This window comes from Callorhinus ursinus, unplaced genomic scaffold (genome assembly GCF_003265705.2).
Source record: "Callorhinus ursinus isolate GAN/ISIS: 27379988/994484 unplaced genomic scaffold, GSC_fseal_2.0 scaffold53, whole genome shotgun sequence".
NCBI classification, from domain to species: Eukaryota; Metazoa; Chordata; class Mammalia; order Carnivora; family Otariidae; genus Callorhinus; species Callorhinus ursinus.
In genome coordinates this window covers 308,406-331,760 of record NW_027397115.1, presented here as the reverse complement: position 1 = coordinate 331,760, position 23,355 = coordinate 308,406, and the positions used below count along the sequence as shown (strand labels likewise).

Below are 23,355 nucleotides of genomic sequence, written 5' to 3'. Positions count from 1 at the left end.
ACCCAGAAAATTGTTTTTTTAATACAGAAAAAGGAAAATACATAAAACACAGGAATTAATCTGTTTTCTTTGTGGAAGATTTGGCATAATTTTGTTGGAAATAGCACCAAAATGTAGAAAGAAAAATATGTGGACGAGAAAGCTCAGTATCAATATTGGAAAATGGCAATTCCCTTAGACAAACTGCACAACTTACATGAATGAGCAGCGGGCCAAGAATGAGGGCGGGGCGGGGCGGTGAAGCACCCTGTAAGGGCCTACTGAGGGCGTGGCTTCAGGACAGAGAGCCCGCCCCCCAGCTGTGCCCCCCTTGCCAGGGCTGTGCCCAGAAGAGCACTGCAAACGATGGAGACAGGAGGGTACCTCACGCATGATGCTGCACTAACTCGCTACCCCAGGGCAAAGAGAAATCCTAGAAAAATTGAAAACCTTCAAGGTAAAAGGAATCAAAACCAGTATTTTTACCAGAAAGGAATATGACAGTAGCTGAGGGATTTGTTGAACACAGAGACTGGTAAATTTTATGGTATCATTTTTTTTGGTCATATGGAAGTTTTTTATTTAAGTGAAAAGATAACATACTGGAAAAAGAATGTTTTCATTGTATGTAACCAATACAGAATTAATATCTAGAATATTTTAAGAACTCCTGCAAATTTATAAGAAAAATCAGAGGATGCAATTAAAAAATTAGAAAAAAAATAGGCAATTCAGAAACCAGCCAAAAAACATGAAATACTGATGCTGTTAATCAGTAAAATGCAGATTAAAGTTCCTCACTGGGGCGCCTGGGTGGCTCAGTCGTTAAGCGACTGCCTTCCGCTCAGGTCATGATCCCAGAGTCCTGGGATCAAGCTCCGTATCGGGCTCCCTGCTCAGTGGGGAGTCTGCTTCTCCCTCTCCCTCTCCCCCTGCCTCTCTCCCTGCTCATGCTCTCTCTCTATCTCTGTGTCTCAAATGAATAAATAAAATCTTAAAAAAAATAAAGTTCCTCACTATAATTATAGATTGGCAAAAAGAGAACCATCTGGAAACAGCCAGTTAAAACTGTAGAGAAATGGGCACTATCACATAGCAGTGTTGGAGTGTAAGCTGATATAGCAAATTTCTAATATCTAAAAGTCAACAGTAAATGGGAAACAAATGGCCAATAAGTATGTGACCATTAAAATTCCAACTAGCACCGAGTAGCATAAAAGAAAGTGGGCGGGGGATTATCTAGGTTTTGAGATTTGCAAGATGGAATACTGAGGGGAGAAAGGGTTCAGGGAAACCAAGGATAGTAGAGCAATACTGACAAAGGCTGGTGGGATGATGACCTAGGAGGAAACTGGTGTTCAAACTGTGGTCTGTAGAAACTGAGTCTTGCAAAGGTGCCATGGGGTTACTGGGGAGGGAGGCCAAGTAGGCTAGGGTGCAGACCTCCGGCTTTAAATAGTGTAGCTCTATTTTTATTTGTTTGGCACATTGGTGCTTTCATGAGAGATTTTGTTAGAAAAATATGCTCTGTGAAGACTACTTGCTAAACAGAATAAAAGGAGCCTAAAAGCCTGTAGGAATAGAAACATTCAGTTCAAAATGGTAAGACAGAAGTTTGGTTTAGAGATTTTAGACCGTGGCTGTAGGTGTACTGAACTCTCATTAATTCCATCTCTGTGTACAGAGGTTAGTACATAACAAGAGAATAATGTATTTGGGTATTTACTACGTGTCGGGTAGTAATGGGTGCGCAATCAGACTAATTTTTCATGGCCCCACCGTGCAGATGAGAAAACTGAGGTGCAGGGGGACTCATTAACTTATAAAATGTTATACAGTCAGTAAAGAGTGGAGCCAGGATTTAAATGCGAATCTGTCTGACTCGAAACTCTTTCTACTATACCCGGTTATAGTAAACTATATTATCCTGGCAGTCAGTTCTATAACTTTATTACTGCTTTAAAATTCTCTAATTTAAGCCACTTATACAACCCAAGTCAAAAAAAAAAAAAAAAAAGGGAGAGGAGGTGGGGTGGGGTTTGAAAACTGGTACCGAAGTACCCACAACTTAAAACTATTCCTTGTAGGCATGACAGTTTTAGTTACCCTCCCTCACTCTGACCGTAATTGACTCCTATATCTTTAATGTCTTTTTACAATCCTTGTGAACATACCTACATATTAAGAAAAAATGGTACAGGGGCGCCTGGGTGGCTCAGGCGGTTAAGCGCCTGCCTTCGGCTCAGGTCATGATCCCAGGGTCCTGGGATCGAGCCCCACGTCAGGCTCCCTGCTCAGTGGAGAGCATGCTTCTTCCTCTCCCTCTCCCTGCTGTTCTGCCTACTTGTGCTCTCTCTCTCTGTGTCAAATAAATAAATAAAATCTTAAAAAAAAATGGTACATATAACAATATACAAAAGAGGAAGGATAATTTTTCATGTATCATTAAATTTGTTAATACTCCTTCATGAACTACGTGATTTGGACGTATAGACAAGTGAGTGGTGCCACCGTGGGGGTGATCATCGCTATCCCAATACTCCTAGTAGCACTCAGTACCTCCCATACCACACATCCTTCCTCCCGTAGAGCTACTCATTAATCTAGAAGGTTCATGGAGGCTATTTTACTTATCAGTAGGTTATTCTTCTCCCGCAGACCAAACCCAGAACTCTATGTTAGGTGGATAAGCAATGTATATTTGATTAAGATAAGAGGCAAATGATTTACCCCCTTCAGATATATCTGATAAAGGAAAAAAATAATGTATATTCTTACCAACAAGAAGGATTGTGGAATTGGCGAGCAACTTTCTCTTGCACATAAATTTCTGTCACTGTTTTTAGGCGACTTTTTTGGACCTCCAACTCTGTATTTACTGCCTAAGGATTCAGGTGATGAAGTTTTTGGAGAAGGTGATAGGGATTTTGTTACATGGCCATAATCCTGAGGAACATCCCTTTCTCTTTTCTCTGTACCTGTATTGCCTCACAAAACACAAAAAACAGATGACAGGTGTTATCACTGGTGTCTGCTTCAGAAATAGTACGATTAAATTCTAAGAATATAATGATTAATCAAATCCTCAAATCTTAATCTGTATTTAAAAAGGTAAATGTTTAATAAATCAAGACCAAATTTGTAAGACTCTGAAAAATATAGTTTAATTTAAAATGTAATCATAAGAACTATGGTATGAACTGCTCTGTGATGATCAGCCTAAGTATTATCTTGAGTATTTTGACATCATAGCCAATATAGTCAAATAGTAAAGTCACAGAATTTTCTGGTTGGAGATGGCTTGGGAAATCATCTTATCTACATCCTTCATATATAGCTGAGGAAATTCATAGCCAAAATAAGTCTTTGTATAAATGAATTCTCAAAGAGTTTTCAGGTCGAATAAGGGCATGTGCATCTGTCTTCTAGTATGTGGTTATCTGACATGTCAGTGGTCCTGAGTACTACGAAAATATTCTAGAAAAGAACAATATAGCTACTTTGGAGGAAGTATATGTTAACTTATTTAAATCCTGAATTTTAACTGAAAAGATGAATACTTGGAAATGCTTTAAAATATCCTTAAAAGGAAGTAAAGAAGATAAAAAGTACAGACTTACAGTTTCTATGCTGGAAAAGTGTGTGTGTGTGTGTGTGTGTGTGTGTGTGTGTACACCAGAGCTCCAAAGAATATAAATTTTTGTCAGTTATTTTTAAATAAAAGTAAACCTCAAATCATGAAGATAATCTGCTATGGGTCCACAGAATGACCATGATATTCCTTGGAGACTTTTGTCAATGAAATGTAAAAAAAAAAAAAAAAAAAAGTAGAAATCCCCATCTTTATTTTCATGTTATTAAATATATTTGGGGATTAAAAACCTAAAAGTTTATTCAGCTTTCACATTATAATTTGTAAATATACATTAAATATTTTCCATACCGAAGCATTTGATCTTTAACTTCCTATCATGAAAGACGAGTGTCACAGGGACATTGTCCCGAAGTCTATTTCGCAAAGACCAAGTTACCAGCATTAACTAGTTCAAAAAATGAAGTTTTGACTACCTATAATTCTGAAGGGCATATTTAAGATTAATCTTCAAACTGTATTTTCAGAGTCATAATAGAAATTTATTGAATATTTAAAAGAAAAAATGATACTGACATCTCATTACTTCTATAGATGATGGGCTCCCAGATAAGGATATAGGAGATAAGCCAAGGCTATTATCCCTTATAGCATCTTTTAGGAGAGATGAATTTTTCCATTCTTTTGATACATCCTTTTGTGTTTCAGCAGAGAAGGTGTTCTGTTGTTTCTTTGAAAGCTTCATGGTTTTGCTTCTGGAATGGATATTCTCCTCCTAAATGTATTGATAACTTTCAAATCATACTTGAATACAAATAATTTATACTTAGACACATAAAACAAATTGTGCTGAAATACTAAATATCTGCTATTACTATTTACAGGCATAACAGGGGCCTCAACATGAGTAGTGAAGGGCTTTCTAATATATTAGAAGACATATGACAAATTCACAGGAAAATATAATATATGGACTATAATAGCTTAAGAAATACAAACAAAATGCTGTAAGGAGAAAATTATATTCAGTTTGGGGAAACCAGAAAGAGTTCCTGGATTTCACGGTACATGACATGCTTCGGAGTTGTAAAGGCAGACGGTGAAGGAAGACCTCCGAAGGCCAGGGGAGACCCCGGAGAGAGCACAGGAAGTGGAGAGTCACGGGTCTCACTGGGTATTATGTGTTGCCAAAGCGAGCACATCACAGGTCCCGTTTGGGAGTCACAGGATACTCCATCTGTTTCAGCTCTGGGTATATACCAGGGAACTAGGGAAATGAGCTTGCAGAGGTATTCTGATGCACTGAATATTTCACTATATGGAGATTTTCAGGGTTTTTCTTTGAAGAGGGATAAGAGGAGAGAGGGCTTGGGAAGACTTAGCCAGCTATATGTACAGTAAATGAAAGTAAGAAGTGATAGAAAATGTGGAGATACGTTATAAAGTCCTTAAAGTCTTCCAAGTAAAGGGCAGCAAGGTTATGAACAGGGGAGGTGGAAGTTCAATGCTGGGAAATGAGAACAGTGTACCTTTCTCTCTCTGAGCCTCAATCCCTCATTTGTAAAATGAGATGTCGACAGAGTACTAGTCACCTATGGTACTTCAGAGATTGTAAGAAGTTAAGTTAGCATAGCACCTGGCCCACTGTAAGCACTGGGTTGTTGTTGTTTTGTTTTGTTTTTGACTTTGTTAAAAAAGCTTTAAAGCACAGATGGTTATTGATACGTCGGTAACATCACAAGACAGAAACCAGGGATGGACACAGGTGGGCAGTGTATGGGAAGAACCTCAGGTCCATTCGAGAGAAAGATTCACAGCTTCCCAACAGTCTGTACTTTTCTGAAGTAAAATTTTGGAAAAATCAAGCATTTTTCTAATTTAAAGATATTATCTTCAAGTTATCATTTTCCCAGAGTCAAACACCTGTTTTGGAACACTAATGCCAACTTACCACAAATACTGCCTAAAGATCAATTTTCAGTCTATAAAATTTCTCATATAGAAGGTTAAATCTTAAAATGTGACAAATTTGACATTTCTGCAAAAATATATTCTATATTTAGTATTTTCACAGGCTTTTCAGAAATTATTAACCTGAATTGTATCTATTTACCTTTACTAGCAATTTCTCTTTAAACGAATGTGAAAATTCTTGTTCACTCTCTGATTCTGAATTTGAAAGATCTTTATAATTTTTTTTGGTTTTTGCCACTCTTCGTGGAAGTCTGGTTCTCCCATCTGGAACTGTCTCCTCTACCTTTTTGGTGATGTTTTTGTTGGGTGTCTTTAGGAGAAAAATTTCTGAATTATTAGGTCAATATTTGAGATATAAGAAATACAAGCTATTTTCTATAAAATTGGCACTGTGACAAGAAATTCATAAAATATTTGTAGGAATAAAAAAGATTCTTAACATTTTTAAAAGACAGGATTTTATCTTTCTGCCCAAATATCTTCTCTATACCTTTTTTTTATCCCTGTCATTAAAGCTCTGGGAGGCCTGGTATATATTACCTAACTTACATAAAAAAAGAGAAGGAGAGGAAAAAAGAGAAGCGGAGATATGAAAAGTTCCTAAAACCACAGAGTAAAATAGACCTAAAACAGGCCAACATGATCCAAAAAGGCAGAAGGTAGGAGGACGCATGCAAAGGTGAGAACAATTATGGAAAAACAAGTAACAATAAGGATAAAATTATGAGATGAAAAATGAATTTTTTTACATGACAAAAGAGAAATCATTTTAGAGTGATGTTTGAAGACAAGCTTCTTGGCTTTACCACTTTAGGTCTTGGCTGTCCCCTTTCTAAAGATGCTTCTGCAATTCAAGAAAATAAGGTTTTCAAATAGGTAAGAACTGGAATTAAAATTTATTAGAATATTTTACATAGAAGTAAAAATCATAACAAGAATATATCTTTAAACTCATTCAAAAATTTAAATTACAAGAGATTTGAGGCTAAATTGACATTGATAACTTTATAATGTTTGGTAGGATACGAATTACCAGTTTCCTTTCTCCTCCTTTACATCCTAAAACTTTTTAAACATGCAAGAGAATACGTGAGTTACAAAGTGAACACCTATATACATCTAACATTCAGTTTAAGAGCTGGATTATGAAAAGTTATGTACCTATTTATGTGTATTCTCTATGATGCTCAATATCCCCTCTGCCAAAAGGGAATATTTTCATTATCCTGAATTATTTCTCATTCATTTGGTCTTAAAGAAAGTTTTACTTCACATATATCCCTAAATATAGTGAACTTTATAAGATAGTATCATCTCATAGGTAACATTCTATGATCTGCTTTTCACCATTGTTTCTAAGATTCATCCATATTGCTGAGAATAGCTTTAGTTTCTATTCCCTTTTTTGCCTTTCAAGCACAATCAACTTTCTAAATATTCTCTGAAACCTAAGAAATGGGATTATCCAAGCCAAGGAAGCAATGAAGTTCTGGGAGAAAGATCTTCCAATCCTGGCAATAAGCCAGCCCCTACATATTGACTTGTAGTCATTCAGCCATTTAAACGATTCACTCGCAAGTTCAATTTTAAGAAGTATTTACTGATGACAGTATTCTACTCTCTGTTACAAACGACTGTAAACTCCCTGAGAGCATGTGAATCTTATGTTTCCCCTTGGCTTAGAACACACTGCTTCAAAGTCGAGACACGTCACCAGATGCAGTACATCTTTCAGCATCTTCCCACAAGTGTGATCTGTGTTCCAAGTACCCCAATACTGCACTCCCTGCACTAGCAATGTGATGCTCTTTCAGACTTGTCTCTTCTATAGGTGATAATACTGCTGCTTCTCTTCCTCATATATAGGATAGGCTTCATCTGATTTCTGTTTTCAAGATTCAGCCTCATTTACGAACACATGCCAACCTTCATTTCCATATTTCTATTTTTACTTCTGTCTTAAGCCATCACTGGTCCCCCCAACACAAGCACAAATGTTATGACTGGTTATTCTTATGCTGACATAAAAAAGCTGATTCCCTTAAAGTATGTATCAATTTAAAAGTTGATTCCCTTAAAATACATATCAATTTAAAAGTTCAGAGTTATGTTGTCTTCTTTTAAAAATGAAATATATGAAATCTTTGTTTTAGTAAACAATCCCGGAAAATGGTCATTTTTTGGTCTAGCTAAAAACCCATACTGCAAACTCTTATCCAGCTACTTCAAGAGGGTCACTAGACAAAGCAGAAGCCATATGCTGGGAAGATAATCTGTGGAAGATTTAGGCAAAAATATTTCTGCAAGAAAATTGTTTTCCTTACAGTATATCTTTATATGAATTCTATGTGAATTCCTAAAAAGTATATGGGTTGGGTATGACAGGAAATGGGATGTGCAAGATTTGATTTTTTGCTTAGAGTGTTGGTTTCATGAATACTTAATAATATATCATTCACGATAATTGCTAAATAACTGAATAACAGCCATGAGTAGACAAACGATGAGAGTATGCATGAACTGAAAATATGACAATCATATTTTGTGTCTCTAAGACCCCAGTAAAAAAATAATTTATATATAACCATATTACTAAAAATAATAAAACAAAAAACAAAACCACTGTAGTGCTGTGGTGTATTTGCTCTTTTTTTCTATTCACAAGGCTATGTAGGTATAAATACTAACTACATATACAAATATACTTATCAACCAACAAAACATTTCATATAGTTGAAATGGTAAAATCATTTGCAACATTTCTCTAAAAGTGATTTCTTACTTGATTTCCCACTTTTAGGTTTCTTCACATTTTTATTTCTGCTATAGTCTATTAGCTGTGGTTTTGATTTTGGTTCCTTTAGCCAGCTAACATCAGTCTTACTGTCATCACATCTGTATTCTGCGTCAGTATCACTAAAGAGATTTTTCTTTTTAGGATTTGTTACAGTCTATAAAAAAAAAAAGAATCCTTGTAATAGATGAAGAAATGTGTCTCATTATATACTATGCAAGGTAAATTAAGCCAAAAAAAAAAAAAAAAAACAACCCCAAGGAACAGAAAAACTAACTTCTTAATTTTTTGGCATACTAATTTACCTGGCATTAAGGAAAACATACCTGGAAAGTCACTCAGAAATCCAGATCAGAGACTGAGATTCTTAATTTGTTGTTGTTAAAACCACTTATGACCACAGGGACATAAGCCAATGTCATTAAAGAAGGTAACTAAAGCCATCATATCTTTTCTTACTAGATGATTGCAAATAGCTCAGAGACCATGCCAAGGTCATAGCAGGCAAGTGGATAATCTCACAGAGGGGGAAAAAAATCCAAATAATTGTTTTCTAGATCTGTGATCATCTTTGGCATTGGAAAATTATTTTTAAAATAATTAGGATATAACTTACTCTTTTATCTTTTGTTTTGAGAGAAGTTTCAAGTTCATCATGATTCCTTAAACCTATCCTTAAACAAAAATATGCATTAATTTTAATTAACTTTATTATTTGCTCTCTTAAGGTAACATACACCGGACAGTCAGACCGGGGTTTTCAGCCTTGTTCTTCTACTAATTCACTATATAATTCTGGCCAAGTTGCTTATGCTCTTTGACCTCAGTTAATTGTAAAAATAACAAGATCAGATGAAAGGACTAAGTCCTTTCAGCTTTGTCATCTAAGAGACACAACTAATATTAAAAGTACATAGAATCTGCATATTAATTTTAGAAGCAAAGGCTGAAATATTAGAAATATAATGGGGGTGATCATGCCAGTAGCATTTTTATTCATTCTTCTCATATGTTAAAAACTCTCAAACTGGGAGGAAATATTGAAGAAAAAGAACAATTGAGAAGTTTATTTTAATTTGATCCATCTAATTATAATAAAAGCACCTACAATTTTATTGAATTATCCACACAGGCTTCTGTAGCTGTAGCTTGAAATTCCTGGATCTATATTGTGAATAAACATTAAAAATTTCTTCTTAGTGTTGAAATAAGGCAAACAAAAATAAAAAAAAAATAAACATAAAATCTGGTTTCTATTACTTCCTATCATAAGATGCATCTAATAAAATTAATTTTACTAAAATATTTTTATATATTTAAGAAGAAAGCGAATACTATAAAATATAATAAAAACAAAATAAATAGATTTTAAAATTTCTTGTATCAAGAAGGAAGGTGATTTTCTTAATGTAGTAGTGTGAGTCCCCCCATACCCCAATTACCCATTTTTCTCTACTTCAGTCCAAAGGATTTGAAAGGAAACCAAATATACCTAAGTTCGTGCCAAATAAATTCTAAAATATTTTAAAGCATATCTATAAGAGAATGAAAACCAAAAAACACACTGTAATAACTATACAGTGAATACAAAATAAATACTAAATACAAAATACTGATTTCTAGCTTACTCCAAGTTTTATAATAGGCTCATCAGCTCCATTCAAATTAAAATTGTAAACATCATTCCTGTAAAAATGAAGAGAAATATTAACTCCATTATATAATAAATTTTCTTCAAATATGAATCAAACTAAGATCTATGGAAAATTACTTACAATGGGCATTCAGAAGTAACATTAACAAGAGTAGTCTTCAGTTGTCTATAACTTTTTTTCTGAACCTTTTCCTAAATGCAAAAGAAGTTTATATAACATTCAAACTTGTACATTAGTATACTTGGCAAACAAACATATGCAATTATATTTTCATATATTTTCTACTTGTTTCTACTCATGTTTTACATCTGTAACCATTTCCTTTAATGTAAACTGAATAAAAGTATTAAACATCCACACCTATAAAAATTTTGAAGACTTTAAGTACTAAGAGCATAATTGAAAGTACTGTAAATCAAATATAAAATGTAAATATAAGATATAAAATTAAATATAAAATGTAAACATAAAATTAAATATAAAAGATAGATTAAATATAAAATATAAAATCTAAGAGCATAATTGAAAGGACTGTAAATTACATCTTTATTTGCAGACACTCCTGTACGTATACGTAGGTAAATGCTATTCTACAAGCTGAACCTTAGTGATTTTAGAATCACAAAACAAGCATGCTTTTTTCCCCTGATTCATTTGCTTTAAAGTCGTAAATACAAAAACCTGGGGAGAGACTAAGGTTTATGTAAAATCACTATTAATATCACTAAATGACTGATTACTGAACAGAAATACTCTGAAGTCTAATAAGTTGGAAATATTAAAACTATTCATTTTAGTTGTTATTCATATTAAATTTTATTACATATTTTGGCTGTTTTATATATTTTGTATTATTTCAAAAAGTTTATCCCTTAATATATTATTCCTCTGATCACTTATCTCCATTATCCTTTCCAATAGGATTTTTACCAGCATTTACATACACCTGTTCAATTCATCTACTGTGTGCTAGCATGTGTTAGGTATTACAGAAGACACCAAAAATAAGCCAAAATATTAAAAAGGACACAAAAGGGAGCGAAAGTGTTATATAAGATACAGCGATGATTCTAAGCAGACACATGCTAATAGAAGACACAGGAAAGATAAAAAGAACTGCAACAGTGAGTAAAATATCAAAAAATGGTACAAAGAAATCAGGTGTGTAGATTCAGAATTCTTGCCCATTTGGATTTTGAGGCAGGACACCTTGGAAGTTTTTAAAAAGAAGGCAGACTCTGAAGCAAGACTTGCAAGGAGGAATCAAGTTTTGATGACCAGAAAAGAGTGTGAGAGCATGCTGACTCAGTTCAAATTTTTTTCTGAAGAGGGGAAGAAGAAGAGAATAAACACTTGGGAAAGACACTTCAGGGAATCTCAAGTTCTTCTGCTTCAGCAAAAGGAGACATGCATAGGGAGCTAATACTAGGAAATGAAGATGGACTTTTCAAAGGGTCCAGGAAGCCAGCCTGAGTCTCCACTTAGTAAGCAACAGGGACCAAAGAAGGAATTGGAACAAGAGAATGGCCTGAGTGGAGCTTTAAAAAGAAAAAAAGCTCGTAGTGAAGAGAATGACAGGCTGGCAAGAGAAATACTAGAGGCAAAAAGAATTACATAAAAGCTATTGCAATAATCTAGGGACGAGAAATTAGAACTCAAACTAGGAAAAATGAGTTGCACAGGCAGCAGAGGGGAGATTTAAGAGGAACATACAGAAGGTGAACCTCAAAACTTGAAATTAAATGGAAAGTAATTGTGAAGAAGAAATCAAAGATAATTGGTATTTTAAGCCTGAATAAATAGTAATTTTTTTAAACAAAAAACAGAGACTTAAGGATCTTATTGTCAGAGGAGATGGGATTAACTAGGAAAAAAAAATGAAGATAAAGATTCACTGAATCAGGTACCAGAAAATGAAAAGATCACACTCACATATGGAAAAGAAACATTGCTTTTTGAAAAGCCGAACAGAAAGAGGACTATTTTGAGTGGTTGCCACTAAACTTGTCGGTTGTTTATCCATTTATCAACATGCTGAAAACACTAATTCCACCCTATACTGCGATTCTATTTTATGTTTACAGTCAAATATCATAGAGAGTTTGACTATACATTTGGTGTATTTAAATAAATGAAACCTACCTTACTGAGCTGTAGATCAGATTTGTTTGAAAAACCACTATAAGAAAGGTTTTGTCAAAATTAAAAAAGCAATTCAGTATTAGAATATTCTTCATAAAAGCCTTTTTATATAAGGTAAAACATTTGGGTCACTAAGTTTACATTCAATATGCTATAAATATAAATATAAATATTTTTGCAACTTCACTTGTAGTAAATAGCAACACTAACTGTTAATAAGCTGAATCACTCATGCAGTAGGAGGTGCTCAGCAATTGGAAATGAATGGTTCTGCCGGGAGAAATTGTTTTGTGTCTTATCATAAGGCCAGAATTAATTTAAATATGAACTAACCACCAATCAACCTGTAAAGAAACATTTTACAATAAGAAAAGAACTAACCTTCAGAAAGACTGCCAATGAAAAAATACATATTTACTATATAAAAGTAACTCATTTCAGCTCATTTAAATCATGTTTCATTAAGCAATATATTTAAATATATTTAGTTTTACTCATCACTAGGCTCAGTAAAAATCTTAAAATGTCTATATCCTAAAGATTTATTTACAAAATGGTATGCTGTATCAATATGGTATTTTTGATACTTTATAAAATGTAATAATCACCTACTACAATGACTAATTTCAAAGTCAGTTCCCTTCCTGTATAATTTAAACAGCTACTGTTTTTAAAAGTAAATAACTAGGTGTTTTCTACTGGAAAATTGTGTAACTTGAACATGTTCAAAACTAACCTTCTTAAAATGGTGTAAAATAATTTAGTTGTATCTGTCAGAAAAAAATTTATGTCTAAAGTTTAAGAACATACCTGTCAATCAAAGACTCCTTGAATTTTCTTGTAGACTCCTTTGGTTTATACCTCTTATTAATTTGGTTTATCAAGGATTCTGCTGCATCAGTAAATCCTTTCTCTTTTGACTTTCCTCTCTGAAACAATTTATAAGTTACTTTAAAGCTCTACCAGTAATCCTTCAAAGGAAAATAAAGGAACAGTTAAGAAAAATCTGGTTCTGTATATAACTACAAAGAGAAATAAAGGAGGTAAGAAATTATTTAGGAAGTCTGGACTTTGTTAGGTATTAAACAACACAGGGTAAGATTTAACAGTTTACAGAATGGTGCAGAGTGCTCTGTAGAGAACAAAATAAAAATTTCTCTCCATGGGAAAAAAATCGTATCAAAAACTAAAGGAAACTACAATCTGGTTCTTCGAAAAGATCAATAAAATCAATACATCTCTAGCCAGGTTAGCTAAGGGAAAAAGAGAGAGAGAAAAGACAGAAATTACTACTATCAGAAATGAACTAGAGGCTGTCACTCTTATAGACATTAAAAGGTTAAAAAAAAGGAATATTATGAACAACTCTTTGCCCACAAATTTGATAACCTAAATCAAATGGGCCAATTCCTTGAAAGGTAAAATCTACCAGAACTCATACAAGGAGAAATAGATCATCTGAATAGGACTATATCTATTAAAGAAATTGAATCAATAATTAATACCTTCTTTTTTTTTAAGATTTTATTTATTTGTCAGAGAGACTGAGAGCACACAAGCAGGGGGAGCGTCAGGCAGAGGGAGAAGCAGGCTCCCCACTGAGCAAGAAGCCTGACACGGGACTCAATCCCAGGGTCCTGGGATCATGACCTGAGCCAAAGGCAGCTGCTAAACTGACTGAGCCACCTAGGTGTCCCTAATTAATACCTTCTAAAACAGCAAGCACCAGGCCCCAGATGGGTTTACGGGTGAGTTCTATCAAATACTTAAGGAAGAATTATACCAATTTTCCACAATCATCCAGAAGACAGAATCAGAGGGAATACTTCCTAACTCATTAAATGAAGCTAGTATCATCTTTACACCAAAATCAAAGATAATACAAGATAGGAAATAGACCTTACAGACTGCTATCTCTCATGAACATAGATAAAAAAAATCAACAAAATATTAGCAAATTGTATTCAATAATGTTTAAAAAGAATTATATACCACAACTAAATGGTATTTATTCAAGGTATGAAAGTCTGATTCAACATTTGAAAATCAATTAACATAATGTATCATACCAACAGGCTAAAGAAAAATCGTATTATCGTATCAATAGATATAAGAAAAGCATTTGAGAAAACCCAACACCCTTTCATGATAACAATTCTCAGAAAACTAGGAACAGAAGGGAATGTCTTCAGCTTAAGAACATCTTCCAAAAAAACAAAATTACATCTAACATCATACTTAATGGAGAAAAACTACATGTTTTCCCACCAAGGTCAGAAACAAGGGAAAGATGCCGGCTCTCACCACTTCTATTCAGCATCAAACTGGGAAGTCCTATGAATGCAGTAAAACAAGAGAAGGAAATAAATGGAATACAGAATGGGAAGAAATGAAACCGTCTTTGTTCGCAGATGACATCATTGTTTATGTAGAAAAAAAAATCTCAAAAAATTAACAAAAATACTCCTGGAACTAAAAAGCAAATGTGATAGCACTGCTGAAGGATATAAGATTAATATACAAAAGTTGACTGCTTTCTCATAAGCTAGTAATGAACAACCAGAGTTTGAAATTATATTCCATTTACATTAGTACTCCCCAAAATGAAATACTTAGGTATAAATCTAACAAAACACGTACAAGAGCTATACATGACTAATGAAGAACATCAAAGACTAAATAAACGGAAGGAAATTCCACATTCATTGACAGGAAGCTTAATATTGTCAAGATGTCAGTTCTTCCCAACTTGAACTACAGAGTCAATGCAATCCTAATCAAAATCTCAGCAAGTTATTTTGTAGATATCAACAGAATGATTCTACGGTGAACATGGAGAAGACAACGAGAATAGCCAATATAGTATTGAAGAACAAAGTTGGAAGATTGACACTACCATACTTTAAGACTTACTATAAAGATACAACAATCAATATAGAGTGGTATTGGTGAAATAGACAAATAGAGTAATAAAACAAAACAGAGAGCAAACAGAAAGCCCAGAAATACCCTCATTTATATAGTCAACCGATCTTTGACAAAGAAGCAAAAGCAATGCAATGGAGAAAGGACAGTCTTTTCAACAAACGATGATGGAATAACTGGACATCCACATGCTAAAAAACAAAAACAGAAAACAAAAAACAAATCTAGACACAGAAATTACACCCTTCACAAAAATTAACTCAAAAGGGATCATAAACCTAAAAGTAAAATGCAAACTATAAAACTCCTTGAAGGAGAAAATCTAGGTTGACTTTGGGTTTGGCAATGCCTTTTTATGTATAACACCAAAAGCGCAATCTATGAAAGACAAAATTGAGTAGAACGTCATCAAAATTAAAAACTTATGTTCTGTGAAAGCCACTGTTTTAAAAATAAAAAGATGAGCCATAGACAGAAAGAAAATTTTGTAAAACACGTATCTGACAAAGGACTTGTACAGACATACTGCAGAGATCCCGTGGTTTTGGTTCTAGAACACAGTGATAAAGCAAATAATGCATTAAAGTGAGTCAAATGAACTCAGTTTCCCAGCACATATAAAAGTTATGCTTACTCTATACTGTAGTCTATTAAATGTACAATAGCATTATGTCTTTTAAAAAAAAGTACATATCTTAATTAAAAAATACTTTAATGCTAAAAAATGCCAATCATCTGAGTTTTAGCAAATTGTAATCTTTTTTCTGGTAGAGGGTCTTGCCTCAGTGTTGATGCCTGCTGACTGATCAGGGTGGTGGTTGTTGAAGGCTGGGGTGGCTGTGGCAATTTCTTACAATAAGACAACAATGAAATTTGCCGCCATTGACTGACTCTTCCTTTCGTGAGTGATTTCTGTGTAGCATGCAATGCTGCTTGATGGCATTTTACCCACAGCAGAACTTCTTTCAAAATTGAAGTCAAGCCTTTCAAACCCTGCCTATGTTTATCAACTTTATGTAATATTCTAAATTCTTTGTTGTCAGTCTTCACAGCATCTCCACCATGAGTAGATTCCATCTCAAGAAACCATGGTCTTTGTTCATCCATAAGAAGCACTTCTTCATCCGTTAAAGGCTTATTATAGTGAGATCACAGCAATTCAGTCCCATCTTCAGGCTCCACTTCTAATTCTAGTTCTCCTGTTGTTTCCACCACATCTGCAGCTACTTCCTCCACTGAAGTCTTGAACCCATCAAAGTCATCCATGAGGGTTGGAATCAACTCTTCCAAACTCCTGCTAATGTTGATATTTTGACCTCTTTCCATGAATCACTAAGGTTTTTGGGGGGCGGGGGAGAAGGGAGAGAGAATCCTAAGTAAGGCTCCAAGCCCAGCGTGAAGCCCGACACGGGGCTCAACCTCATGACCCTCAGATCATGACCTGAGCCAAAATCAGAGTCGGATGCTTAACCCAATGAGTCAGCTGGGTGCCCCGTTCACAAATGTTCCTAATGGTATCTAGAATGGTGAATCCTTTCCAGAGGCTTTCAATTTAGTTTGCCCAGCTCTATCAGAGGAATCACTATCTATGGCAGCTAGAGCCTTATGATATGTATTCTTAAATAGTAAGACTTGAAAGTAAAAATTACCCTTTGATCCATGGGCTGCAGAATGGATGTTATGTTAGGAGGTATGAAAACATTAATTTCCCTGTACATCTCCATCAAAGCTCTTGAATGACCAGGAGCACTGTCAGTCAGAAGTAATATTTTAAAAAGGAATCTTTTTTTCTGAGCAGATCTCAACAGTGGGATTAAAATATATTCAGCAAACCATGTTGTAAACAGATGTGCTGTGACACAGGTTTTGCTGTTTCATTTATAGAGCACAGGCAGAGTAGATTTAGCATAATTCTTAAGGCCCCTAGGATTTTCAGAATGGTCAGTGAGCACTGGCTCTAACTTATAGTCACCAGCTGCATCAGCTCGTAACAAGAGAGTCAGCCTGTCCTTTGAAGCTCCGGTGCCAGGCACTGACTTATCTCTAGCTATAAAAGTCCTAGATGGCATCTTCTTCCAATATATGGCTCTCTTGCCTACATTGAAAATCTCTTTAGTGTAGCCACCTTCATTAATTATCTTAGCTAGATCATCTGGATAACTCGTTGCTTCACCTTGCATTTTTATGTTATGGAGATGCCTTCTTTCTCTAAACTACATGAACCAGTCTCTGCTAGCTTCAGACTTTTCTTCTGCAGCTTCTTTACCTCTCTCAGCCTTCATAAAACTGAAGAGAGTTAGGGCCTTGCTCTTAAGTGGGCTTTGGCTTAAGAGAATTTTGTGGCTGGCTTGAGCTTCTATCCAGGCCACTCAGACTTCCTCCAGAATAAAGCTGTTTCACAAGAGGCCAAGGTTTTTGCTTATATCAGCTTTCTGCATGCCTTCCTCATTAAGTTAATCATTTTTAACTTTTGACTTAAACTGAGAGATGTGTGACTCTTCCTTTCACTTGGACACTTAGAGACCCCTGTAAGGTTGTTACCTGGCCTAATCTCAATATTGTTCTGTCTCAGGGAACCGAGAGGCCTGAGGAGAGGAAGGGAGCTGTGGGAACTGCCAGGCAGTGGAGCAGTCAGAAAACACACATTACGTTTGCCCTCCTATCAGTGCGGTCATGGTGCCTCAAAAAATTACAATAATAACATCAAAGAACACTGATTACAGATCACTATAACTAATATAAAAATAATGAAAAACTTTGAAATATTATGAAAATTACCAAAATGTGACAGAGACACAAAGTTAGCAGATGTTGTTGGAAAAATGGCACCAATACATCTGCCCAATACAGGGCTGCCACAAACCTTCAATTCATAAAAACATGCAGTATCTATGAAGTGCAATAAAACATGGCATGCCTATATCTAAATTATACAAAGAACTGTTAATATTTGACAATAACAAAGAACCCAGTTAAAAAATGAGCAAAAGATCTGAACAGACAACTCACTAAAGATGACATTCAGATGGTAAATAAAAATATAAAAGGAGGCTCAAATTCATATGTCATTAGGGAATTGCAAATTAAAATGAGATGCCACTAAGCACATATAACAATAGCTAAGATCCAAGACACTGACAACACCCAATATTGGCAAGGATATAGATCAACAGGAATTCTCTCATCTGTTGCTCAGAAGGTAAAAAAGGTACAGCCATTTTTTCCACTTTGGGAAGACAGGAAGTTTCTTAATAAACTAAACACATTCTAACCATATGATCCAGCAATCATGATCCTTGGTATTTTCCCAAATGAGCTGAAAGATTATGTGCACATAAACCCTGCACAATGAACGTTTACAGAAGCTTTAGTCATAACTGTCAAACCATAGAAACCAGCTAAGATGTCCTTCCATAGGTGAACATCTAAACAAATCTTGGTACATACATATCATGGAATATTATTCAGCAGTAAGAAGAAATGAGCTGTGAAGCCATGAAAACACATGGAGTAAGCGTCATTACTATTGCTAAGTGAAAGAAGCCAATCTGAAAAGACTACATACTATATAGTTCCAACTCCATGACATTCTGGAAAAGGCAAAACTACGGAAACAGTAAAAAGATCAGTGATTGCCAGGAGTGTGAGGGGGTAGGGAGCACAGGGGAATTTTAGGGCAGTAAAACTATTATGTATGATAACGTAATAGTAAATACCTGTTGCTATACATCTATCAAAACATACAGAATACACAACACAAAGAGTGAATTCTAACCTATAGACTTTAGTTAGTAATAATGTATTGATACTGGTTCATAATTTGTAACCCATGTACCCACTGATGTAAGATGCTAATAATGGGGAAACTGGGGTGTGGGTGAAGGGGATAAGGGAACTCTCAGTGTACCTGTACACCTGAAACTGCTCTAAAAAATACTATTGTTTTAAGGGTGCCTGCCTGGCTCAGTCAGTGGAGTGTGCAACTCTTGATCTCAGGATCATGAGTTCGAGCCCCACGTTCGGTGTTGGGATTACTTAAAAAAAAAAAAAAAGGTAAAAAATACTAATACTTTAAAAATGGAAGGACTACAAACCATTATCATCTGCATAATTTTTGGTAATTTGGCTAAGAGAAAACTCCCCACAATACTCTTAAAGATATGAGTTCTCCTGATTCTAGTCATTAGTTTTACCTTTTTCTGGGAACCAGGCATTTTTTTTTTTAAATTATGGTAAAATATAATAGAAACAAAAAATTTACTTTTTTTTTTTTGCGAGTCAGAGTGGGGGTAGGGAGGGTTGGGGCAGGGGGAGAGGGAAAGAGAGAGAAAATCTCAAGCAGGCTCCATGCCCATCACAGAACCTGATGCAGGGCTTGCTCTCATGACCCTAAGATCATGACCTGAGCGGAAATCAAGAGTCAGATGCTGAAGAGACTGAGCCATCCAGGTGCCCTATTTTAATCATTTTTAAGTTTATGTTTTTATATGTAGTAGATCATTAGTTACTATTTACTGTCTTTTCTTGAGATTACTTTACTTGGCTGATAAAAATGTAGCAAAAATAGGGGCACGAGGGTGGCTCAGATGGTTAAGTGTCTGCCTTCAGCTCAGGGCATGATCTCAGGATCCTGGGATCGAGCCCCTTATCAGGCTCCTGGCTCAGCGAAGAGTTTGCTTCTCCCTCTCCCTCTGCCTCTCTCCCCTGCTCATATCCCTCTCTCTCTCTCACATGAATAAAAAAAAAAATTTAATAAAAAAATGTAGCAAAAATGAACCTTCCCTAAAATAGCGAGTGTATGATTTAAGAACTTCCAGCTAATTGGGGCCAACTTGGGAAATCTGTATCGCTGAGCTGCAGAGGTTCTGTTTCTCTGGGTTAATCTAGTGAACAGGAAACAGGATCAGATGACTACCTCAGAGGAGAGTCATCACACTGTGAATGGCAGGAAGTCACGTATGATAACACAGGGAGCAACACTATGAAAGACTGAAGAGAACTTCTGGAAACAGGAAGTTGGGCTTTAAAAAAATCAGAGCACAGTTTAGAGATGATCAGTTTTCATAATCCCAGGAAAAAACCACTGACTAGCTCAGGGAGTAATTCTAAATTCCAAAGGAAACAGTTTAAAATAAAAACTGAAGAACATTCAGCATTCAGACAAAAAGAACTTACTTCCCCTGCATCTGAAGAACTAAATAGCAGCGAAGACTAGAAAGAAAAATAGCATACTAAGAAATAAGAAAAAGTGACTCAAAAGGATTTGGTTAAAGAAGAATGTAGCCAAATCAGGCACAGAAAGTGAATTGCAGATTAAAGACAAAATAAAAAGGATGGTCAAGACGAATGAAATAATGTCTAAGTATAAACAACAATTACAAATTATCTATTAAGTATTTCATTTGCATATCGAGATGCTCCAATACATGGACATTTTACATCAACTCTATGTCCAGGTATTAATACCACTCTGGAAGATATATGAAAATAGAAGGCTATACGACCTGCATCTTCTAAGCAAGAGTGAAAAACAGATTCTATTATTGGCAGTGGAATGTATTCTAATTAAAAAGTTTTCTTAATCTGCATCTTGATAGCAATGACAAAAAAAATATTTACAGTAACTACTAAAAAAAGTAAACTTTTGGTCTAAAGCATGGTGCAGAGTAGCTAAAACTGTCCTAGAGATGTCCTACAGGTGATTACTCTGAAGGAGAAGGGAAAGGCTCCAACGGGGATGAGCAACAGGACAGCAGAAGACAGTCTCCTGCACTCCACCTACATCTTTTCCTTTTCTTTGAAAAAACCTGTCAAACTCTAATGCAATAATCCAAGAAATGGTTTCAGATGCTCCTATGTACAGAACTGAGCTAGGCCATGCAGGAAAACAAATGATGAATAAACACAGTCTTTACACTCTAACAGGCTATAACAAGGAGAAAAACAGACACAAATAACCATTTATTAAGAGAAAGGTAAGCGCCATAAGAGAGGTACGGACAGTTCTGTATACATGCTCAAAGCATCTGCCAGACAGAGTGGAAGAAAACCATTAGGAGGACACCAGGAGCTGCAGGGTGCATTCACACCACACCTCTTTACACACCTGTGGGCACACTGGTTTGGGGGTGGGGGCAGGGACTAGGGTGAGGTGAGGGATTCGGGAGGCACTCACTCTCAGACTGGAGACTTGAATTAAAGAACAAGCTCTCACAAATGTTAAATCTGCAGCAATCCATCAAGCTTCCTTCACTGTCTTATGCCATTAGGTAGGCATATTATAGGTATGCAGAAACCAAACACACTGAAAGCTCACCATTTTTTTTTGTTTCAAATCCCAGGAATTAAGTTCAGATGTTAATCTTTTCCCTGATTTTCTATGACTCTTCACATTTTTCCTAGGAGAAGGGCTTTTATCACAAATGGCAGTATTCACATCTTTTGACAGTATGTATTTCTTCCTATAGATCAGAGATTCTTCAACTGTCTTATTTAGGAGAACGGACTTAAAAGTAGTTTCAGATTCAATATGCCAATCACTTTGCTTGGTATTTTCAGTATTTTTCTGCTCCGAATGTTTAGCATGATTTAGTCGTTGCTGAGTGTCTCTTTTGCACACTCCTACTTCTGCTTTCTCTATTTTGTTATGCTGCATTTTTTTTTTCTTATACTGCACCTTTTCCGTTTCTTCAGAATTATCCTCAGATATTGAAGAGGCTGATTTTTGTTTCCTAAGTTTTTTGTTCACAGTAACATCTAGTGGAAAAATAAAAAACCAATCCTTATTAAATTAATAAACTGGTAATACAAAAATTTGTTAAAATCAAAGATATTTATCAGCCATTGCAAGAAATGAGTATTTCCCTGAGCTACTATTGTATACAGAGAAAACGGTGTTTCACCTTGATTGAATGTGTCACCTGATGAAGTATCTGCTCTTTGGTTATTACATAGATTAATATTTGTCACAGGAGTCCAGCAGGACCATTTGGAGGGCATTTTATTTCCACAGATGTTGTCCAAAACACCACGTAACCTGGAAAATAAAATAACTTGCTTAAGGTATTACAAAACATTAGCCTATGACTCTGACATGAGACCTTGATTTTTTTTTGTTTAGTCAATGTTTATTGATAGCAGTTCATTAGTCAAGTATGAAAATATTTTGGTAAGTCATTATGAAAGTTAAAACTTACTATGTAACTGATCAGATTAAAAACTATTATTAAAAACTTCCATTATTGCTATTATTTGATATCTACTTAAATATATCTCACATATCTTACATGTTCTACTGTGTATTTAAACTAGGTTAAATTTCTTCACATTCTTTATTATTTTAAAAATTTCATTCATTTTAAGTCTCTCAATTTGGAAAAGAGTAATGTTGGTGGCTATGAAAAAAACACAGACTATTCCCATTGTGCAATCACAGTAATACTTGAGCTGATTAGTGCGAGAGCCAATACTACATTCTAAGAATATAAAAACCTTTTCTTTTAAATGTATTACATTTATATAAAAACATTAGTATATACTAACTTATTTGATGGTTTTTTCATACTTACACAGGTTTATCTATTTTCTCCACTGCCTGGGAATCTGGAACAATATCCTGCAGGTCATCTAAATAAAATAAAAATTATGGCATTTTCACTTTTTTGTGCAGTTGGCAGGGTAAAACGGGAGTTGGTATAGAAGTTAATCAAGATTCACATATTAGGATATAGAGACTGATCTTCTTGGAAATAGAGACTGTATTATATTTCCTTGTAACCTCTAAGTTCCTTTCATAAAGCCAAATGCATTCATTATAAATCTTTCTTTTTCAAATCAATGAAAGCCAGTGAGTTAAAGGGAAATAGGAAGGGTATACATTTTTTAAAAGAGAAGGTAAAATTAAACCAAAAAAGTACTTACTAATATTTTGGTTTGGGAATTCAACATCCTTATTTTCTGTCTTCTTTACAACTTTAGCCATTTTGTTATGCTATAACACAGAGGAGACATGGTAATGTAAATTTAAATCAAGGCATTACATGAAAACAACTCTTAAAAGTCAGAGTATTAGGGGCGCCTGGGTGGCTCAGTTGGTTAAGCAACTGCCTTCGGCTCAGGTCATGATCCTGGAGTTCCAGGATCAAGTCCTGCATCAGGCTCCCTGCTCAGCAGGGAGTCTGCTTCTCCCTCTGACCCTCCCTCCTCTCATGTGCTCTCTCTCTCTCAAATAAACAAATAAAATCTTTTAAAAAAAAAGTCAGAGTATTAAAGTTTAAATCCTTTAAAATAATTTG

The 23,355-nt window shown here is 35.1% G+C and overlaps 1 protein-coding gene across 3 annotated transcripts in view; it reads right to left on the bottom strand.

Annotated features, from left to right (window-relative positions):
• The window catches only part of SYCP2 (synaptonemal complex protein 2), a 91,882-nt gene that overhangs the window by 5,945 nt on the left and 62,582 nt on the right, over window positions 1-23,355 (bottom strand). The window contains exons 20-34 of one of the 3 annotated variants that reach the window (XM_025853383.2): window positions 22,982-23,051; window positions 22,630-22,687; window positions 21,964-22,097; window positions 21,378-21,817; window positions 12,947-13,065; window positions 12,137-12,173; window positions 10,115-10,185; window positions 9,968-10,025; window positions 9,448-9,503; window positions 8,956-9,013; window positions 8,328-8,496; window positions 6,352-6,389; window positions 5,685-5,855; window positions 4,148-4,346; window positions 2,758-2,957 (exon numbers count right to left, since the gene is read on the bottom strand). In XM_025853383.2, the coding sequence (XP_025709168.1) occupies window positions 2,758-2,957; window positions 4,148-4,346; window positions 5,685-5,855; window positions 6,352-6,389; window positions 8,328-8,496; window positions 8,956-9,013; window positions 9,448-9,503; window positions 9,968-10,025; window positions 10,115-10,185; window positions 12,137-12,173; window positions 12,947-13,065; window positions 21,378-21,817; window positions 21,964-22,097; window positions 22,630-22,687; window positions 22,982-23,051 (1,878 nt within the window). Of the gene's footprint in view, window positions 1-2,757; window positions 2,967-4,147; window positions 4,347-5,684; window positions 5,856-6,351; window positions 6,390-8,327; window positions 8,497-8,955; window positions 9,014-9,447; window positions 9,504-9,967; window positions 10,026-10,114; window positions 10,186-12,136; window positions 12,174-12,946; window positions 13,066-21,377; window positions 21,818-21,963; window positions 22,098-22,629; window positions 22,688-22,981; window positions 23,052-23,355 lie in introns of all 3 variants that reach the window. The other 2 variants (XM_073883983.1, XM_073883984.1) reach the window with 2 other exon arrangements.